Below are 23,341 nucleotides of genomic sequence, written 5' to 3'. Positions count from 1 at the left end.
TACAGACACAGATCCTAATTTACGGTTATATTAACGTCATTCGGAGTAAAGTTCTTGGAACGAGATTTTGGACTTCAAAATTGAACTCCCAGAAAAACTCAATATTGAAACATTCGAAGATGGATCCCTGGTGCAAGAATTATCCTAACCTTACTTATAGTGTCTATATATTCACTTTTGATGAGGGACTCTTGAAAAACATAAGTTTAAATTATAAGTTTTTCATTTTCGTAAAATAATGATTTCTTTGTTAGTGAAGTACAAAGTTTCTACTATCGGTCCCCCAAGTCATTTTTTTTTAATATTTGATCATTTGACAGGACACAGGACAGGTGACACTAGTATCAACGCAATACTCAACAAATACATGGAAGCAAATCAAAGAAATGGGTTGAATAAATATGTATACGAAATATTCCAAATACTACTGATATAATATCTTAGTTGCAGTGTTTGCTACATAAACTAATAAATTTTGAGAAGCGACACATTTTCCGGGACATATGTTGTCCCGATAGCTCACTGAACAAAATTGTTTAACTCTGAAATTCATTGTGAATAATTGATTGCTGTTTGTGTCAACAAATACGATTAAAAATAAATACCGAATATTTGAATGTTGGTAATTATTATCTCTTATTGCACGTTTCCCCCTGAATTTAGAGTTTGAAGTGAAAAATCTAGATGTCGCTTCCTTCAAGATCACTGTAAAAATATACAATAATAAAACGTCATGTATCAATTGGTTGAATTATTGCCTTGTAGAGGGCGCTACCTGTCCGTCAGCTGTGTTTCACGAGGAAAATTAGTTATTATACAATCAAGCTGATTTAGTTTATTATTATAATTTGTGCTACCCGGTATTGGAACAGAGGAGATCGAAAAGCAGCATCATTTCCTCCACGTTTCAATCCGTATGAACCGCTACTGCACAGTTCTTCTTATGACGTAGACATTTCCAACAATGTATTGAATCCAATCATTCATTCGGCACTTTGTTCTTTCATTATTTGATAGACAAATCGCGCTGTATCACGTACAACCGGGTATGCATGCAGTAGTCATGTATTCACTACATGATTTGTAATTTGTAATCGAGATAGGCTAATCTAGCGCCTAACATTGTTGCATGCTGCCACTTCACTGATCCTTTTATTGTTTGAACTAGGAAGTGATAACTCCTTGAGTAAGTTTAATTCGAATTTCAGTGTTTTCTTAGGATAATCGGGATATCCGCGGATTGTTTTCAGTATTTTCATTAAATTATTTGTGTGGCACGTGAAAAGTTCTTTAATAATTAGCGATTTCTGAAAGGGTTTTTGTGGTTTCAGACATGGCTCTTCGAAGAATAACTGCCCTGGCGTTGAAAAAGGGGCTCAGCGCTCCGAAGCTGAGAACTTCCAATTTTGTAAGTACCTACTTTGTTTCATAGGGACACTCATTGATTAAGCGGAAATTTGCAATTGAGCTTCAGTTATATATAATTTCAAACATCCATATTAGTGTGTTTTATAGTTACTGTTTTATAATACTGTGATTTATGAAACAAACTTTTTTCATGTCCCTGTTGAGAGTTATACATACCTACAAATATTAAGTAGTTCCACTAATTTAGCATGTTATGAATTGTTTTGGAAATCAAAATCCTTGTTAAGGATTGAACTGCCAAAACTTTCATCAGTTGAAAGCATTTCTGGACACCAAATAATAGTTGTATGAAAGTTTCATAAACTGAAATAAATCAACAAAACGAGCAAATTAAATTCAAAAAGTTGTTTTTTGATGAGTTAATCATTTTAAATAACTATTTTTGGTTGAAAATTATTCGTTTTATTCTAGGTCTAATTTAAGATTAATATTGATTCATATTGCTTAGAGGTTGGTCGATACTCTTACATTCATTGTAAAGAACTTTCTCATAGTTGTGTTCAAGTTGCACTTTATTGTGAGATTTTACTCGAACAGTTTACAAAACCGCAACACTTGTTGCTATATACAATATCTTCCACTGGCTTTTCTAGACTCGACTATGATAAACATGATATTGCAATCTTTCAAGTACATTGTCATACATAATTCCTCGACACATCCCTATCAGCATAACAGCATTCAAGTAATATTACACTGTCGAAAAGTATTTTGTATGGAGAACTGGGTTTTATCGAAAAAATTGCTCTCAACGGTTGCAGGGAAGTTGCTGTTGACTCTATTCTTTCAAAAAAAAACTAAGAAAACAAGTCATTTACCAGGTCTATCCCACTTCAGCATCATATGACATTGATATTGCTCGTTTTTTGGAATGGAAAGACTTAGGACGTGGCTAACTGGACAAATAATAAATCAAGCAAAGTCACTAAAAACAATAGTGTCGCATAGATCAGGAGTATATGAGTAGACTTGTGGTTTCAGTCCAAACCTTTATATTGGCCAAACGGGTAGAACTTTTTCCCAGGGAGTGAAAGAACATAGGAGTAGCTCTTGAATGTGAAGACAAATTCCACATCTGCCAATTGTCTTCCGACAGAGGGACGTGAGTTGAACCATGATTATAAAGTATTACATCGGATAGTAGGGTTCGAAAGTAAACCTTTTAGAATGCTTGGAAATCAATAGATTCGAGAATTCTCAAAATTCACTGATTGACCAAATAGAATTGAATTCTACCCCTCTGTTGATCTGTTTTCTAATGAGGAAATTGGTAGTCAGTTTATTGCCAATCACAACACCGTAGTCATGCCTCAGCCATCATATGCACCAGTTCTTCCCCTCCTGCAACTTTTTTCTGTTGCCACGAGACCCATGAAAAGACGTCGTTTTGCGAAGATTGAGCTGATTAAAACTGATGTGAGGTGAATCATCTAATTAACAATACAGACAAAATGGTGTTCATAGAGTTTACAAGTCCCCTCAAGCGAACACACAATCTTACAATAAATATTGATGATATTGAAATAAACACCTCAGAGTCAGAACGATACTTAAGTATGGAACTAGACTACAAGTTCTCATTTAACAACCAAATAGATTCTATTTGCAAAAAACTAAATAAACTATATTATGCTTTCTATACACTCAAGTCAAATTTAACATTCACATCTATTTATTTGTATAAATTACTGACGTATACCTTTTTAAATAAAGGAAAACTAAACAAAAACAGTGAGTACCTACCACAGATACGATATGAGAAAGAAAAATGACTTTTACTTACGTCCCATACTCAGATCACATCACAAAAAATCATCTCTGTATGTAGGGGCTTATTTATTCAACTTATTGCCTGAAAACATGAAATCGGAAACGAAAATAAAAACTTTTAAACATACATTGAAAAAAGTTCTTAATCCAAGGAGCATTTTATACTTTAGACGATTTTATTCAAAAGTGTAGCTGATTCATTTTCATCTATGTAGTATGCATTATATGTACTGTTTTTAATATGTATCCATCCAATATGTTTTAACTTTTATGTGAAATTGACTATTGTTAATGTGTTTGTACTTGTTGTTTGTTTTTCTTTTTTTTGACATATCTCATGATGTAAGAACAACCTAAAGAGACAAATATATTATCTATCTATCTATCTCTACAAATATTTATTATTCTTTGTCGTATATCCAATATTGAAGCAGGTTCAGTTTCAAACACCTTTTGCTTCAAATAGCCCCATAAAAAAAGTCCAAAGGTGTCAAATCTGGCGAGCGGGCTGGCCATTCTGTAGGACCTCGACGGCCAATCCAACGGCAACGGCCAATTAAAAATTGAAAAAAAAATTGCTGAAAGTAACAATTATTATGAGCAAAAAAAACCTTGAAATGAAATTAGAGTGAAATACAAGTAAAAAATAGAACCATTAAACGATTGTGTGGATACTAACAATCAAAACGTCGTGAAGTATTCAGCTATTCTTTTTAATCTTTAATATGCATTGGTTCTTTTAGGGAGTTCAAATCATTTTATATATTATTAGACAATGGAAGTCAGAACTAATGAAATTCATCGTGAAACTCTGTCAATCACCATCAAACAAACGCAAAACCCCAGTTAATATTCCACAAAAACTTCGGTAGACAATCTGTATATCGCTGTTATCTGAAGTGTGCAGATACGGATACCCCTGAACACTAGGTCAGGGGGACAAGTGTTATCTCAATTTTCCTCCGTTATCATTTGGATATAATTGTTCGAAGTGACTTATTTGGATAGTCTCAAGTGGATACGCTTTTTGGTGAGTCTGTAATCTCTATCATCAATCAGGTTTAAAGCAAGATTCAAATGGCATGTTAAGATCACGTTTTTATAGAGTGAAGTTCAAGGTCTCGATTGACGTGTCTGTGATGAATTAATTTTTTCCCGCGACTTTCCCAAGGTCACGTTTTTTGCTCTACAAGTCTTCAATGAGAAGTCTTTCCTATTCACTTGTTCAGTTTACTAGTTTTTCAGAAATTATTACTATTGATATTAAGATGAATATGGAAACAGAACTTGAATGATAAACACCACTAATTTGAGTGTAATTTATTTATTACTCTGAAAATTATTGCTACACAAGTCGACTATCGTGGATCGGGAATCGATGTACACGCATTTAAAAAGTCAACTGGTTTTTACACTAACATATGGATTCCCGATACAGGGTGATTAAAGACACATATATAACAGAGAAACATTTTTTTATATCAACTTGTCAAATGTTTTGTGTTTTTTTTTCTCGGAGAAACCCAAAGAACAATTGGGCATGCTTTGCTTCACTGAAGACGGCACATTTAGCTAATATTTTACAGCGCCATCTAATGATGAGTTACAGAAAAATTGATAGCCCTAAAACCTTCTCTATGAAAAATTACTCATACATGTCAAGTTTCATCACGATCGGTTGAGCGATCAAGTTTACGACTCACCAACCAACCAACAAACATTATATATTAGATTACACACAGCCCGCAATAATAATGGATATCAATAATAGTATGCACACAATAATAGCGTGAAAGACTCTTCATTTAAATAAATATATTGATGGACTGTATATTAACATATGGTAAAGGTACGTGTAATAAAAGTTACAAAGGTTGTTATTGAACTTTAATGAAATGAAAAAAAACACTTTTGTCTAATTTACACCGCATAATTCACAACTGATCACTCTGTAATTTTAATTCACCACGGCTGTGCAACAGCACGCGATTAGTCATTGAAAAATTAATGGCAGCTCCGAGGTGTGCCAATTCATGTCAAACGTGTGCAATTTCCAATTAGATTGGTATTTGAAATGGCCATTAATAGATCCCAAGGGCAAGCAATGTCCGTTTGTGGCTTGGATTTTAGCACGCCGTGTTTTTCACATGGACAATTATATGTGGCATGCTTTCGAGTGGGCAAACCGTCCAGGTTGTTTGTGTTAGCTAAACATGGACTAAAGGGATAAGGGACTTATATTATTTGTAAGTATTAATGTTCTGAGACACACTAAAGTTAGTTATTGTTTTCTACCTTAGAAATTCCCCAGAAATGATTTATATGGCTAAACGTTTGCCGAGCTAGTTATCATATAAATATTTCAAAGCAAGATGTTATATAAGAAGCTTTTCAATTACTACATTATACGAGTATGTGACCATATTAAAATGGATATAGAGTAAACTATCCTTGAAAAGTAGACATATGCCATCGCGGACCTTTTTATAGCCCTGTAAAAGTAGAACATCATGTACTGAATTGTTTTGTTATATCTAAAAGGAATTAGGCAGCGTATCCGATGAAACCTCTACGGCTTTGCACGGGTAACTCCACCTCCCCGACTTCGCACATCATCTTACTTCAGCCACAACTTACACAAAACATTGATGCGTTATATACGAAATCCTTTCTCTTTAATTACTTTGCTTTATAGCATGTAGTGACATTTTTGAGCTTCATCTCGAAACCAAGCTGATTGAAAAAGCTCCCAGTTTTTGAACGAATTCGCGCCAAATAAATAATCGAATTCTACGTGTCAAAGTTTTCAAATAAATTTCCTGCGTCCTTGAAAATATCACTAACCGTGCTGATATTGCTAGATTTATATCGACGTTGCACATAAATTGTTTGAGATTGTGAACGTTCCAATAATTTATTTTTAATAGTGTTTTTATTGTATCCATTCTAACGAAAGCGAGGTAAGTAATAATCTCGGCGAGATCAATAACTGTTTTTTTATTTCAAAGTATTTAATAATTGCGTGACACGCAAAAATGTGATCGTTGTTGAAAGAATGGAGACTAAATATTGTTTCCGGTTGATGAATTGCTGTGGATGGTTTTTTAAATAGCCTCGTTCATGCCCTGTTGATTTTGATTGATGGATGTTTTACTTTTGGTGTTCCTTTGAAGCGTCTGCAAGCTTTAGGCGTTTGAGCAAAAACAGTTGCTGTGACGATTTTATTTGAAAAATGTGACTGTCACTAGAAGTGAGGGACCGAAAATTTATTTTGAATGAAAACTGTACTCTTTTTTTTATTCCATAATTTAGTTTGATGAACGTCCATACTGTTGACTGTAAATTTTTCGCTCATCTTTGAATAGAAAAACTGTTGAAAAAGCAGCTGTAACTACAAGAGCAGCGATGAAATTCCCAACTCATTTTTTGTATGATTATTAAGAAAACAGTCACGGAATTAGCTTATTGAAATTTCATAAAAAACTTTCCAAATCCTACTTATCAATTCTCCACTTTGACTATAGATTTCTTGAGACTATCTTATCGTTATTACATTTCGATGACATGTCAAGACAAGGTCAAGTACAGAGTGCTATAAAATAGCCTTGCAAAACCATTTGAAAATGATTGAGATATAAATCGACCATGTTGCAAGAACTTCTGATGCACTACGCCACGTTGATCGAAGAAAATAATGAACCTTAACATTTCATCGAACTTGATTGGTCTTGACTCTCCTGGGATCTTCCATTGGGACAATTAGACTTTGGTTTCGATGTCATAAGCCCTAGTCTCAACGATCGATTTTCACTTACTATCGTCCAACCCGTGGTAGGAATCACACGTTGAAAGGTAAGATCTCGTTAATGCTTAGCTCGCACAAGTTTCAACTTCTGAGGGTTGTCGTTCGTAGGGGTGCGACAGCTGGTTAACGGAAAAACAGACTTTTTTAAAAACTGTCGTCGAGGTCCTACAGAATGGCCAGCCTGCTCGCCAGATTTGACACCTTTGGACTTTTTTCATGGGGCTATTTGAAGCAAAAGGTGTACGAAACTGAACCTGCTTCAATATTGGATATACGGCAGAGAATAATAAATATTTATAGAGATATTGATGTTACTGTGTTTGAAAATGTTTTCTCTTACGTTACTTAACACTATTATATCAAAAAATAAGGATATTAATGCCATATATTGTCTGTTAACACATGTATTCATCTAATTGTAACAATTGATATTTCTGATTAATGTTTGTGTAACAAGATCAACGACAATAAATTCAAGCGGATAGTTTTTTTTTCAATTAACGCAATTGTAAGGTCATCATAATTGATTTCGACACAGACCATTTATGATCCACTAGTCGTTATTGATTGGTGTTTGAAGTTCTATAATATTTCTGGTAGGAATATATTTATATTCCTCCCATTCAAAATTCCAATGTGAGTAATAATCAGCCGCTTTTCTTTACCATAAGGCGACTTCAATCGGTATACCAGCCATCTGAAAAAAATTGACGTGAAATTGTAATCTTTCCGACGGTTGAGCTAAAATTTATCTAGATAAAATGTCTTTCTAATCTTTATGTTCTGCCTCAAGCAAATAGTTTATCATTTTCGAGTTTCTGTTTTGTTTTTCCCAACAGAAATTCGATTTTTTTGAAGTTTACTACATTTCTTTCTACCTACGATTGGAGACAAATTGGTCTTCTTTCAAAACATCCAGGGTCGTTATTTTGTTGTTAAAATAAATGCAGTTCTTCTTCGGGATTTTGGTGATTCTTCTTCCTATTTTTGGAGATTCTTTTTCCTATTTTTGGAGATTCTTCTTCCTGGTTTTGGAGATTCTTCTTCTAGTTTAGGAGATTCTTCTTCCTGGTTTTGAAGATTCTTCTTTTTCTTGGTTTCAGAGATTTTTGTTCCTAGTTTTGGAGATTTCACAGCCCAATTTTTTTCTCTCATTCTTGAATTCATATATCGATGATTTTGAAGCTCCCGTTATTTGCGATAACATTTCCACCGGAGAATCAACGGTATACAATAATGTTTCGTTGAAAGAAAAAGTACATTTGCCTGTTAGTTTCACTGGAGAGAAAACTGAAGGAGCCATTTTAATTCATACACTGAGTATAATTTACTACACGTAATAACAACACTGATCAATACGCAAGGGCTTTATCATCAATTCATATTCTTTAGGTTATGAATAATTAGGTTATTTCAAAATTTTTGTTTGAACACACAAAACTTGTTGGCAACAGTGCACTGTTGCCAACGTAACAATTCGATTAATTCCGTTAGCATGAAAATTGTGTGCTCGGTATTCGATGAAGTCGACGAATTTACCGCTGAGAAAGTTATCGAAGTGCTTGAAAAGATGATAGTCGGTTGGCGAGATTTCTGGGGAGTATAGTGGGTTTGATTTTTGGACGGCGATTTATGAAAAGTGCGGACGGACGTTATCGTTTAACAGTGACGGCTACTGCTGATGAAATATTCGGTATATTCTGTCGATTTCTTCACAATAGACCTCTGATGTGATGGTTTATCTTGTCCCGGTTGCAGAAAGTAACAGTGAATCACACCAGCTGCCGACCACCATACAGTAACAATGGTTACATACAGATTAAGGCAAAAAAGTCAGTCATTACTGAGAATTTAGTGCCTACTATTTTGGAATTCTAGTATAGAGAATTGTTACATTGAATCATACACCAGTAAGTCCTCTTCCACTACTTTCATTCATAAATTCACAAAGTTTTCGGTGACTTCGAAACTAAGCGCGGAGCCGATTTCGTTCTTTTACCATAGGCGTGCGCTCATATAAAAACGAAATTCAAGGGTATTACAGAAGATTTTGTGGTAAGTTACAACCAACTATTGAAACTAAAAACAATAATAACAACAGCGAAGAAAATAAACACAATATCAATTTCCGACCGTTTATTATAACTAATCCAATGCCCGTGAGACCGTCGAATCCTTCGATACTACAGCACTTAAGGCGTTGGATGAGAATCTCATTCTAAGAGCGGTTGTAGGTCCCCGGCAACTCGGGCGGATCACGTGGTGGAACATTTATAATAATAAAATGCATAAATGTGTCGGCTTGAAATATGAAGTGTCTCCGTTGTACCAGAAAATATAACTGAAATTTTGTCTCTTTCATCAGTTACGACAATAATGATGGAAGTATTTTGAGAAGTCCAATTAAAATTGATGCGAGTTATCATTTTGACAGTAGATTATGGCATGGCAAACAAACAAGCAACGAAAAATATGGAAAATCGTTAACGAGTTGACAGAAAAAAATGTGTCTTATCATATTGATAGTGAACCGAATTTTAACGAATTGAGGCTTTCTTATTGTTCTGTAACCACAAGATCAGCAAATTTGTCTCCTATTCAACACGTTGAACTTTTTGTGACACAACAATATTTTTCAATGGCAATATTTTAAAATTTTGCTCTTGTTGCAGACCTTCGTCGTGTTCTCCCTACAAATGAGGAACTTATCTTCCCTGGAAATTACAAAGAACATATCGCTGTTGAGCGATGACAAGAAAACCAGCAAGGTGATCAACCTGAAGATGGACGTTCCGCAAGAGAAACCTCTCGTAGTTATGCTGTCTTGGCTGATGGCCAAGAAGAAGCACGTTCATAAATACGCCGATATATATCTCAAGCACGGTTTTGATGTGCTTAACATCAGCCTCAGCCCTTGGCAGTTGTTGTGGCCCGTGAAAGGATCCCAGGTAATATATCCGATTATTTCAAAATTGAAAAACTGTTTCTTTCGAGAATAAATCGGGAAGCAAATCATACTAATACTTCTTCCCATCCAGGTTGTGGCAAAGGACCTACTGAAGTTTCTCGACCTCAACACTACATACTCGCCCCTTATCCTCCACGGATTCTCTGTCGGAGCTTACCTGTGGGGGGAAGTCATGGTAAATATAGCTGCGGATAGGGACCGATACGACCACATAGTAGACAGAATCGCCGGCCAAATCTGGGACAGCGCTGCAGACATCACAGAAATATCTGTCGGCCTCCCTGTATCCGTCTTCCCGAAGAACACAGTCTTGCAGAACGCCCTCAAGCAATACGTCATGTAAGTTCAGGATTGTTGTAGCGTTCTTGTCGGTCGGTAGAGGTTCAAACGTCTATCGCCCAAAAAAATTCTGGCGCCCAACGTGGGGCGCAAAGCGATTCTTCAGTTGGAAAGGTCTTAATTGCTTTTTTCCGTAGCTACCACATGAAGGCTTTCGACAAAGTCGCCACAGTTCACTACATCCGATCAAGTCAGATGTTCCACACGAATCTAGTACGCGCGCCTGCGCAGATATTCATCAGCAAAACTGATCCGATCGGCACAGAAGAGTCGAACATGCGAGTGAGGGAGAGCTGGGAGAATATGGGAATACAGGTGAGACACGATATTTGCCGAGTTGAAATCCTGCATAATCAATGAAAAAATACACACATCGGAAAAGTGTAGGGATATTTTTAAAAATGGCAATAATTTTTTTTTAGATTGCTTTAGGAAAAAAGAAAGTTGACGGGTGATTATTAAACGAATGTAACTTACAACAAAATGTATTAAATGGTCAAAAATACTGAGTGCGCATATAAGCGAAACTAAAAAAAAATATGGCTCTTCTTTGGCACCCCGAAAAAAAATCATAATACAAAAAAATTGGAATCAGTACAAAGTATGGCCTCCACGCTGGTTTATTACGGCCCTACATCTATCGTGCATCGACAAAATGAGATTGTCAATGTCTTGTTGAGTTACATTTGCCCATTCAGCGATTAAAAGCTCTCTCAATTGAAACGTTGTGTGAATGTTCCCCATATGCGGAGTAATTCTTCGTTAAAGCGTTCCCACACATGCTCGATGGGATTCAGGTCCGGTGATTGTGCTGGCCATGGCAATACATCAACTCCTTCGTTGGTGAGCCAGTCAGTCACTAGACGCGCGACATGTGGACGAGCATTATCGTGCATTAGGTGGAAGTTTTCACCAACAGCACCAGCAAACGGACGGACGATAGGTAGAAGAATGGTGTCGAGGTACTGTTGAGCTGTGAGGGAGCGATTTGGAAAAACGAGATCGGTTCTGCCGCCGATCATGATTCCGCCCCACCTCTGTATGTGTGGACTTCCTGGACGAGTCTCAAACGTTCATTATTTCCAGGTCGTCTCCACAGTCTTACTCAACGAGAATCTGGATAAAATCCAAATCTGGATTCGTCTGTAAACAAAACTGTGGCCCAATCATTTGCATCCCAGTTTTGATGTTCTTGACACCACTCTAATCTTCTACCGCGATTGCCTCTCGACAAAGGTGGACATCTAAGTGGCCTTCTGTTGTGGAGATCTGCTTCATGCAGTCGATTTCTGACAGTATCACGACCAATGGTTACCTGGTGCGTCTGCTGCAACACGTTAACCAACTCAGGTGCTGTGATTGTCGGTTGTCTTCTTGCGGTTAAGACCAAAAATCGGTCTTGAACTGCAGTTGTAGCGCGTCCTCGCCCTGGATGTTGTTCGGCTGGATGGCCAGTTTCACGGAAACGCCGCCACAATCGACTGATAACACTTTGGGAGACCCCCAAACGAAGAGCTACACCATTTTGTCGCATGCCACCTTGAAGAAGCCCTACAGCTCTATTCATCTCAGCCAATGGTAAGTGATGGCGTTCCATGTTAAAGCACAATATTACCAGTTTAATTGCTGAGCAAGAATTGCATAGAATGTACAAAGTCGACACTTTCAGATTATTCATTTCAGCCGAAAACCTACAGTTTGTAAAAAACTTGATAAAAGATTAGTTACCGTTTTTGCAGGTTTTGTTCAACCCATAGAAATCTACAGGGTGGTCGAGTGTGCCAATTTAATCGAAATTAAACGACCTCATGCATTTATTTTTATGATATTCAATATGTTATAAAAATATCCCTAGACTTTTCCGATGTGTGTATAACTGCGTTAGAAATCGATAAAAAGTTCTCAAAAGTATCTTGTTTTTCCGACACTTGCTTAGTTCTTGATGAGAAGAAACTACCAGAATAGAAAGACCAGTGGAATCTCTTCTGAACTAACCTATAATGGTATATCTAGCTCGTTCAATGTTATGATTACTCCAGTTTCATTAACATCAATTCCATTTTGAGCATATACATTTCAGATGTATAGGCTTTATCTCCTTATGATCTTTCAAAGGCTCAGTGCCAGATGGTAAACCTCGAAATCTCTTTGAAATACTCATTTTCAATCTAGCTGTCAAGTTCTTTTACAAATTTTTCAGACATGCTGTTGATATCCCTATTCAACTATCCCTATTCCTATTTGGTAAAGACCTATCAACCAATGGGGGAATGTTTCTCAATTCGGGTTATTACAGCAAATGCAAGTTTGAACAAAATAAAGTTGAGTTTAATTCATGAGTTTTTCAAATTCACTTCGAAAGGTATTCAAATTGATGTTTCGAATGTTGGGTTTTAATTTTTAAAGGGATTTGTTTCTAATTCGCATATTGGCAACAGCGCCTATATCAAGTTGAAATAATTTATACGTACCTAGATATTCTACTTTAAAAAAGCAAAATTATCTTTATAAATCAACAATTAAGGCAAAATATAAATTATAGTTCAATACCACCTCCACAAAAGCCACATAAACAACAGTTGTTTTGTTATTTATTTATATAGAGGAAGATAGGTTAGGTGCACAAAATGTAATATGTCACAGAATGTCTCGGAACATAAGTAAACAGAACAGCACGCCACTGAAATATGTCATATTTGTTTGTCCCATACAGGTAACAGATTCATTGTCGTTTATTAGCCATAACCGATGTTGCCAAATTGTGGAATAGAAACGAATCCCTTTAAATGTTGAATGCATTATTTCATTCCTCTTTTTTAAGTATTTAAATAACTTTTTTAAAAAAAAGGTTGAAATGATGAGTTTAAAATGCGTTGTTTTAGAGCTTTTTTATGAAAACTACTTGATTTTCGTCAGGAGGAACATTCCCCATTAGTTTATTATTTATTGAACAGCCATTTGGTTAGATCTATGGATATATGTTGAGGTTCTCATAGGGATTTCCCAAGGATCCTATTCAGGGCCTCTATTATTCATCTTTTATTACAGAACACAAAGTTTCTCTTGTTTGAAACCCACACTTAAAGTTTTCTATTCTTGAATCCACTTTAGTTCTCACACAGATTTTTTTTAATTCTATCCGTTGGTGAGGAAGTCCCCATAGGATAAGAGACTGATGTGATGATATTATTTGATTTAAATCCATATTTCAATGAATTTGAACAAATAAACACAAACATGTTTCAGATATCCTGGAAATGTTTCGACAAGTCTCCCCATGTCGGTCACTTCAGGATCCATCCGAAAGAGTACACAGCAGTCTTGAATTCCTTCCTGGCTAGTCTGAACATTCCCCAGAAGACGTCGAGAATCGAAAGACAAGAGGAGAAAATCAAGGCGAAGCTGTAGTTTTGGCTAATGCGAAGTGTGAGGGATCGATTCGATTTTTTTTACATTCATACTAATGTAGGCGTCAGAAGTGTTTGTAGACTAGCGCCAAAGGTTTACAGTTTTGTAACTGAAGGTTTTTTGCGTATCCCCTGTCGTTCGCTCTGCAACAATTTTTTTAGTTGTGTCAGTTCCTTCTAGGCAAACTCTTTGAGATCAACAAGTTTGTTGTTTCGGAAGCGGATAATGTGATATTGTTTTTGGGGTGTCTCATATGTTGAAATTCTCAGTTTCATTGACAGTGACTCGAACTGTTTGCGAAACATTATTTAATTTTTTATACAACATAGTTTTTTTTTTCTTCGGGAGGTTCTGCGATATTTTTGTTTGGTGAATGTCGGAGTAATACATGAAAACTGCAGATTTGGTCTAAATGCCTGTGATTTTGATAAATAAATAGTGACAATCCCATTCTGTTGTTTCAATTACGCACCTGTAGAATTTCTGGCGGTCCTGCTTCCAGGGAAATTCGAGATTAGAAATTATATTAATTATATTGTATTGAAAGAAGATCGGAAAATATGGAAAACAAGTTAAGGATTTTTGTGTGAAGAAAGTTGATTAAGGCTCCTCTTAAACGCGCGTTTCCTCGTGTAACGCCATCTAGGGGACTAGACAGTAACTATTTCCTGTCCGATTGTTGTCAAACTGTACAAAAGATGGCAGTAAGCTTCAATACGAAGCGGGACGTTTCTAGTCTCCATTCTCGAAAGTACTAGGCCCGCCCGCTGCCTCATATAAAAGCGCGGGCGAAAACAAATGAATTTAGTTAGCGACTAGCTATATAAAGTGCTGTACGTACGGTGGTGAATACTGTGAGTGGTGTCATTAGCAAGTTTTTAATATTCGATTCTTTACTTCGGCAGTATAGCGCGGAATATATAAAATATGGATTTATTGTGTCAACAGTGTCAAAACTTTTTTCAGCAGCTTCTAAGCAAGACGACGACGGACTCCGAGCTTCCTACAATATCTCCTTGCTAACTGCTCAAAACAGGTAAACCTCACACTATTGGCGAGGATTTAATTTTACCGGCAATAAAAAAAGTAATAACTACTGTGTTCCATAAACCAGCGGCAGATATCCGGAAAATACCTTTGAGCAATAGTTCCGTGCAAAGACAAATTGATGAGATGGCTGAAAACATTGAAGAGTCATTGCGCAATCATCTGAAGACTTCTAAATTCAGTTAAATGAGTCCACTTTACTAACCAATGAAGCATTGTTGTTGTCATACCTGAGGTTCATTTAAAATGAGAAAATATATTAAGAACTAATATTTGCCAGAAATTTAAAGACAGATACAAAAAGAGAAACTGGGAAAATGTTGTGATGAGAGAGAAACTAATTCCACTGAAGAATATTATATCAGCTGCTACGGATGGCGCTCCGGCTATGACAGGACGTCACAAAGGCTTCATAACATACTTAAAAAATAAAATTCCAGATGCACTCGCTGTACATTGCGTCATTCATAGGCAACATTTGGTTGCGAGAAATTCAAGTGAGCGCCTCTCTCAATCACTGCAATATATCATCAAATCAGACAATAAAATCCGAAACAGCTCTGTAAATGACAGATTATTTAATCAGCTTTGTGTTGCTGATGATGAATATTTCAACCGATTGCTATTTCACACAGAAGTGCGTTGGTTATCAAGAGGTAACTATCTGACTCGATTTTACAATCTATTTGACTCTGCAATAGAGTTCTTGGAAAACAAAGACGAAGAATTGCACGATAACCTCATCACTTCAAAGAATGATATTGCACACTTAGACGTGTATAAATTATTTAATGATGTCGATCTCCAACTTCAAGGTGACGACTTGAATTTGATTAAAACAAAAAATGTAATTGCTGCATTTGTAGCCAAATTGCTCTTATACAAGAATAATATCGGCAGACGTGAGTTTCGCAATTTCCCTGCTTTGTCAGCAGTATCCTTCAACAACGATGACTTGCTTGTTTACTGCCAACATTTGGAGAACCTCCACAGTGACTTCGCAGAACGATTCCAGGACATTTTAAAATTGGAAATACCGGACTGGGTGTTGGTTCTTCTTCTTCTTCTTTTTCCATTAATGGCTTCAGCTGCCAGGGCTATCCAGCCAGGAGTTCCAGGATCATGTTGCTACTATAGGTGGAGCCCACGCTAAAGTGGATTTTTCAAATGTCAACACAGCAAGATCACCCCAACTGGAAGAAGACCTCATAGAACTGGATACCTAGAATTCTGGCTACAAAAGCCATTCCCGCAATTGTACCCTGAATTGTGGTCCATCGTTCAACGATTTTTGATAGCATTCACATCATCGTATTTGTGTGAACGTGGATTTACTGCTGTGGCAACGTTGCTACTAAAAAGAGAAATCGGTTGCAGATTACCGAACGCGGTGACTTACGGCTGTTTTTGACTAAATTCAAGCCTGATATTAACAAACTTGTTAAAAATCATCAAATTCATCCTTCACGTTAGACTAGTTTTAAAATTCAAATTGAAATGTTTGTTCTAATAACATGAATAAAAGTTTTTCTAATATTACAAAATGGTTTTTTACATTACCCTCATCAGAAAGTCTTATTTTCACATGACACACATAATTTAATTATTAAAGTAATGACTGCGATTGTGATTCTTAAGATATAGTAAATTAAAAAAAAATTGGGGGGGCGCTACAAAATAATTAATTCTCGAAGTGGGCGGTAGACAAAATAAGTTTGAGAACCTCTGGTCTAGTATGATATAAATTGATTTGAAATTCCTGAAAGAATCTAAAAAATAAAAAGGTTAGCTGCAAAAATAATTATATTAAGCAAAAAAACTGAAATTACAATTAAATAAAATAGAAGTAACAACATAAAAAAAAATATTAACACAAAATGTAAATTTAAAAAATATTAACAAAAAATGAAAATTTCAAATTAAAAGAATCCAAACCAAGTTAAATCACGACGTTTCGATTGTTAGTATCCACAATCATCTTTGGGTGATAACTGGATCACCCGAAGACGATTGTGGATACTAACAATCGAAACGTCTTGAAGTAACTTTGTTTAGAATCTTTTAATTTTTTGTCAATATTTTTTTTTAATTTTCATTCCGTATTAATAATTTTTTTTTATTTTTTTGGTTGTTACTTGTATTTTATTTCATTGTAATTTCAGTTTTTTTGCCTAATATAATTGTTATTTTTTCAGTTAACCTTTTTATTTAATGAAACGCATCATATTTCTGCTTCTCATTGCCAAACCACCGTTTCCATGTCGGGTACGGTGTTTGAGCAAGAAACAGCCGATTTGTTTTCCACTATTTTGGACCACTGAAAGACAAGATTTTTTAAATAAATGCTTTATTAAATATAAAGATATACTTAACCTAGTTACAAATACTCAATCTTAACTATTGTCAAGTGAGAAATATTGAAAATTAGAAATTATCAACAGTGTTGTCCCCAAATCGACGAAATGTCAAGAAAATGTACCTACTTCAGATACGAAATCAACACACATGTAATGCACCTCATAATTCTCTAAAATTAACAAATTTATAAAACATTTATTAGAAATATTTGGCGTTATTTTCAGTATGTCGAATTTTCAATATTTTTAACGATTTTCTGAATCAATAAGTATATACAACCATAAACGAAAATTCTAATAACTCTCTCTCTCAGAATTCGTTAACAAAACATTGAAAAAACTCGGCGTTTCTCGATTCTCAAAGTATCTACAGCTTTAAAAACATACTTCCTAAAAATAATTATTGGTGACTTTTTTTTTAGCACCAACATAATATCATTGGATTTCAAGTGAAACCTTCAAAGTCATTTTTTTTTAACACTGAATGAATAGAAACTTGGAAGGCCTCATTACAGAAAATAATGATATTTCCATTTGGTTATAGAGGCAGAATAAAATATAATTGATTTGAAAAAATGCAGCTTTCATGTTAATCACTCACGAAACTTTTTTTTTATAGATTCAATAAAGCCAAGTTCAATTGCTAACTATTCAACTTAAAATATGTAACAGAAATGGTCAACTTAAGATTTTTTAAGTTTTTAGCGTTTCTCAAATACAACAAAATAAATAATATAGTTTTTGTCTGTTTTCAATCAGCAGGACTTTAAAAAATTGAATAAATTTAATTGAATTGCTTTAAATTAAAAAAACATTTACTTGTAATGAATCTTTCAAAAGTAACCCAAATGATGTGATTTTGAGGTATAAAACAGTAGGTTTTTGTGATATTGTTTCTTCTAAATCAAAATTGTTTTGAAGTTATTTAACTTATTTGTGACAAATTCACTTCACAAGAATGTTATTGAACCGGCCCAAATGGCAAAAACTATATTACTTCCATTTCCAAATAACAAGTTGTGTCAAAGTAATTCTCCAAGTTTTTTGGCCTAGCACTTCGTCTTTGATGTCTACCGCAGTAGTAGACGAAACGTCAGACATAAAAACCTGCGGAGCACGGCCAAGAAACCCGGCCGTCAAATTACACGTTATTTATATTGTTATCATAAAATCAAAATGAATGAAAGAAAATTATTTCTTGGAATTTAGAAGATTTCAAGATCCCAGGTTTTTTCCAAATTTTCCACTATTTTCAATACACCCGAGACTTTCAGTGCAGCACAAGACAAGAGTCGATTGTATTTAGGACTATTTTCAAATAAGAACACCAGAACTGACTTCAACAACAAAATTTTAAATAATTTCAAGTGATTTTCAAGCTGTCAAAGTAAAAAAGTTTCTGCTTTCTTCCTCTAATTGAAATTCTGATCTTCCTATTCCATTTTTTGTTTTTAATATACTATTATAATTCAATTATGTATATATATATATATATATATATATATATATATATATATATATATATATATATATATATATATATATATATATATATATCATACTCTGTATATACATGTGTATGTATTATATACATGTATGTATATACATATGTATGTATATGCATTTGTAAGTGTGTGTTTGTATGTAAGTATGCATGTGCTATACATTTTAATTGATGTGTTAGTTTTCAAATAACTTATTTATTCACTGTTTTAAATTTTATCCCTCTTATAGATTCTTGTGCCTTGGGATTAATAAAATTCATTATTATTATATAAGAATCCTCTATATGTTTACAATTCCTCCTTCAACAAATCTGTCCTATCTTTGCACCATTTTTATGTTATTTTCCAAGTTTATAAAATTGATTTTTATTTCGAAAAAAGTTTTGTAAACTTATGAAGATGAAATGACCAAACATTCAGGTGTTTATCTTCATTCCTAGGCTTTGAAACTGTTGATAATTTCCATGAGCTAGTTTTGGAACAATCAACAGTGCAGTAAAGAAAATAATTAGTTTCAACATTTGTCTGACTTATTTGAAAAATGAAATTTCGAAAAATTCATAGAAATTTCATTTCAAAATTCTTATTTTCTACTATTTATGGAGTTACTAGTGTTTTGAAGATATTTGCATACATAGTTTGAGGTATGGTTGATAAAAAACTTAACATTCTGGGATTCTTTTCAAAATAAAACTCATCAACGTTCTTATAATTTTTTATAGTCAACTTTGACATTGTCGAATCATTTTCAACACATTTTAAAAATTTCTCTGTTATTTTTATGCCTACATACTAATTTGCACTTTAAAAAAATAAAAGTAATAGACAATATTCTATTGACAGGTGTATTTATGCAAAATCTAATTTGTTACCTCTTTTTCACTTATTTTACAAATTTTTATTACTACAACTGACCCTATACTCGAAAGAAGACTTTTGTCTGTCAAATTTCAACTTCAAATTCGCGGATAACAAACGAACATTTTATTTCCAGCAGCAAAAGTCTGAAAATCAAATATTCACAGCACAACCAAGAAACGCCGAAATCAACCTACCTCGAACAGCTCATTTATACTTAATCATCGGATTGGTGGGCTCGATATTCTCGATAATGTCCAACAAGACCTCGATGTCCGTCGAACTAGCCACCGTCTCGGGCGACCCAAGCAACAGAACTGGCATATTGTCGATGACGATGTCGTACTTGTCGCTGTCCGAATTGAAGCTGACGCTGCGCTCGGGATCCATCTTGTTGGTGAAGATGAGCGCCGCGATCCGGTTGTGCTTGATGATAACCTTGATCTTCCAAGTGGGGCCGGGCAGCTGCAACGTCTTAACGTCCGCGACTAGGCTGTGGAAGTCGTAGCCCAGCCTACCCTGCTCGAGAGGCTTCGGAGTGGCGAATTTCAAGTAGAAGCGCTGCCCGGGTTTGACGAGCCTGTTCATAGACTCGCAGTTGAATTTGCGGGCGTAAACGCTGTTTTCAGCAGCTTTCATTGGATTCGTCTTGGGAACCTTTGGAGGGAACAACTTTATTTTGAATGTGTTCTTCGAGGCCCCCTTTTTTTGGGTTGCTTGCTTGCTGTCCCTGCTTTTCACGCTGCTTTTACCGCTCAAAACCTTCTTGGAGCTTTCTTTGGGGGTGTTTCCTTTGAAGGATCTGTTGGGCTGATTTTTCGAGGTCGAATCTATGCCGGAACTGTTCCTTTTATGCACGAGGGACTTGACGCTTTTTGTCGAAGGGGATACTCTATTAACGCGTCTTTTTCCCAGAAAGTGCTTTCCAACGCCTACAGTTACCTTGGGCTTACCTCTCCGGCTCTTGAACCCTGAAAATTAACAGATTTTTATGAGTTTTACTCTAAGAGCAGCTTCATCAGGACAATTTTCAAACCTAAAAATGAATCTAATGTAGACAACTACAAATTACAAATACTTGTCACAGCTCAGCTTAGTTGGAATTGTCTTTACTTTTGACTCACATCAACATTGTTGAATTGAAAGATACATACAGAATTTATTGTCAAAATGCTTGTTGACAGATGTGTTAACAATTACAAATAGTCAAGATCAACATAGAAGAGAGTTGAATAATTTTAAGGCAAAAAATTTTGAGACAATCAATCAACAATATAAGTTTATATATAAACTTAATTTGCGTTACAATAAAATCAAAAACTTATATATCTCGTGAAAGTTGGGCTGAAGTTTATACAGCAAATACCTTTGACGAAAGATTCTCTTCATTTTATGATACATTTTTATATCATTACAATTGCGCATTTCCAATCAGAAAAACAAAAACAAAACCAACCAAGGAACGGTGGTACACCCCAGAAATTAAAGTAATGCATGACCAACTGTGTGAAATGGAAAGGAAAAAAAAGAAGTCAAACTGTCCCAAGGATATCGAAAGATATAGAACATGTAAAAAAGCATACACCAGCCATGTGAAACAATTTCAGAAACATAAACACGATGTACTCAGATAAACTCAGATCTAAAATCATCACTGACCCAACGAAAGTGAAAAAGTGGTGTTATGCAAATCTCTCAATGCTCGGCATAAGAAAAATAGATATCCTTTCCTTCAAATGTAAACTGTCCAATACATTACTTGAGAAAGATCTTTCAGACAAAAAAAAACAACTAACTGCTCATAGGTTAACACTGATATTACTTTCCTTGCTAGGAATCGCACGTTAAAAGGTGAGACACGTTAAAAGTTTGGACTTTGGAAAGTTGTCATTCTTAGGGGGGCAACAGCTGGTTGATGGAAAAGCAGATTTTTTCATAACTTTGGAAGACAATGATCACATCGTCTATAGCTGTGCATGAACTTGAGTATCGGCCAAACAAAAATATATGTTATGCTTTGGTAGTACATTTATTGAGTAATGTCCACTGTCAGGACCTCTAATGCTGGCAAACAACTAGCAACTTCAACTGGCGTCTTTCTCTAATTGTATGAAAAAAACACTTTCACTCTATATTGGTAACAACTGTCATTTTTGAAGAACAGCTGTCGACTCCTTGAGAGCGAGAACCTTCTGAAGTCGAAATTAAGGCAAACTAAGGAATAACAACGACTGCCCTTTCAAATTACGATTCCTAGCACAAAACTTTTGAATAGTTTAGCGCGCCTGGAACTATTTTTCATACACTAGTACCAGTTATTCGTTGTATAAAAGTTGTACCCCATCTTATGGGACAATTTCACGTTGCGACAAACTCACTTTCGAGATTCACTCTTTGAAGGTGTATCCGTAAAACTTTGTTGTTTAGAACTGTGTCCTGAACCTTCTTCTGCTGGGCTAAAGGTCTTCTCGGTCTGCCTCTGCCTCTGACTGCTTTGTTGATCATTTCCTGAAAGGAAAATATAACCTATGAGGGAGAGGTTTGCATAAACAATCGAAGTTGCTCACCATAACAATTCTCAGCTGATTCGGAAATCTATATACATAGTTTCTGGAATAACTCTGGAGCTATTTCAGGAACTAAGCTTACTGTGATTAGTGATAAATTAACGATAATTTAATAAAATATGTAAATAAGATTGAAAACAACGCTAAGCGCCAAACAGAAATCTTTTTGACAAGTGACAATTGACAAGAATGACAAGACCAGATATTGACGCTTTTATTTTCGTACTAAAAAAGAAAATTTCTCTAATAGATTCAATCATTTCTAAGGAAATTATATGAGTGGGTATATATTATAATATCAGTGATGATTTTATAGACATTTTATATTGAAATTCCTACGTGAAAATTCGTTTGTTAATTTACCCTGAATGATTTCAGAATACCTTCAATGAAAATATTCTATATGAGTATTCTTCTGATGCCAATTGGACACCAACCACTATTAACAAAACACGGAACAATCGACCATGAATTCTCTAGAAAATGCCAACTCTCCAAGAATGCTATGATCGGAACCTCTAAAACGGCAAAATGCTGCAGAAGGTTTGAAATCAGTTTAAACTGGAGTTTAAACAAGAGTTCAAACACTATCTATGATACGAATTACACAATTTCACAAATATTTTAATTTCGAGACGCGTTCCACTAACACCGCAGTTCCTTCATATTATTCAGTTTTTACACGTTTTCTCGCTATTTGTATGAGACGAAGTCGACAAAGCTATAACAACACGTGAACAAAAACAAAATATGATCATAAATATACCTACATATTCATTCCAAAATTGAAGTACCTACTAGTATTTTAAAAATGATATTTGTATATCAGATGCTTACCGTTCCAATAATCGGTTCTGTTAATTTCATAGCATCAGTGTGAGGCTCTTCCATTATTTCGATGTTGGTTGAATGTACCAAATTCTGAAATATTTCTAGTTGATCATTCATTTTTCTAGCCCTCTTTGTGACTGTCACGATCAAATATGGTCCCTCAAGTAAGTTTTTTGGCACTTTCAACTTTCTACTTATTGTAATATAATTGATAATATCATAATCAATCAATAATACTGGTAGGCATTCGAAGGGAAGAAGAAAGATTTTCGTATATTAATCAACGAGTGATTAGATATTCACTGATTCTATGCTTACTGTTATTCAAATACTGTTCACTAAAAGTAATTTGAATATACCTACTACAGTATCTCAGTACCAATACCAACTATAACGAATCAGAGATACAACCATAATTTGTGACATATCGACTATTGAAATCGTCTAGGAGAATACCT

General features: G+C 35.0%; 2 protein-coding genes across 5 annotated transcripts; one reads left to right on the top strand and one right to left on the bottom strand.

Annotated features, from left to right (window-relative positions):
- Window positions 1–825: 825 nt before the first annotated feature.
- Window positions 826–14,168, top strand: l(2)k09913 (transmembrane protein 53-like lethal (2) k09913). Of its 3 annotated transcripts, XM_074182281.1 has the most exons (6): window positions 826–1,186; window positions 1,332–1,408; window positions 9,676–9,951; window positions 10,042–10,310; window positions 10,448–10,625; window positions 13,557–14,168. In XM_074182281.1, exons 2-6 carry the CDS (start codon window positions 1,334–1,336, stop codon window positions 13,716–13,718), a joined length of 960 nt encoding a protein of 319 aa, XP_074038382.1. In that variant the 5' UTR covers window positions 826–1,186; window positions 1,332–1,333; the 3' UTR covers window positions 13,719–14,168. The 3 variants fall into 3 exon arrangements, with proteins under 3 accessions (XP_074038382.1, XP_074038383.1, XP_074038384.1); XM_074182282.1 differs by lacking the exons at window positions 826–1,186; window positions 1,332–1,408 and adding an exon at window positions 4,210–4,228; XM_074182283.1 differs by lacking the exons at window positions 826–1,186; window positions 1,332–1,408 and adding an exon at window positions 6,141–6,158.
- Window positions 14,169–19,329: 5,161 nt separating this feature from the next.
- LOC111511524 (uncharacterized) lies at window positions 19,330–22,240 on the bottom strand. Of its 2 annotated transcripts, XM_023167542.2 has the most exons (3): window positions 22,053–22,240; window positions 21,864–21,993; window positions 19,330–20,456 (listed from the first exon to the last, which is right to left on the bottom strand). In XM_023167542.2, the coding sequence occupies exons 1-3, from the start codon at window positions 22,053–22,055 to the stop codon at window positions 19,693–19,695; spliced, it is 897 nt and encodes a 298-aa protein (XP_023023310.2). In that variant the 5' UTR covers window positions 22,056–22,240; the 3' UTR covers window positions 19,330–19,692. The 2 variants fall into 2 exon arrangements, with proteins under 2 accessions (XP_023023310.2, XP_074038286.1); XM_074182185.1 differs by lacking the exon at window positions 22,053–22,240.
- Between the last annotated feature and the right edge of the window lie 1,101 nt (window positions 22,241–23,341).

Source organism: Leptinotarsa decemlineata, unplaced genomic scaffold (genome assembly GCF_025532065.1).
Source record: "Leptinotarsa decemlineata unplaced genomic scaffold, Ldec_3_MD MMD2_tig00026328_RagTag_RagTag, whole genome shotgun sequence".
In the NCBI taxonomy this organism is placed as follows: Eukaryota; Metazoa; Arthropoda; class Insecta; order Coleoptera; family Chrysomelidae; genus Leptinotarsa; species Leptinotarsa decemlineata.
This window is presented reverse-complemented; position numbering and strand designations above follow the sequence as displayed.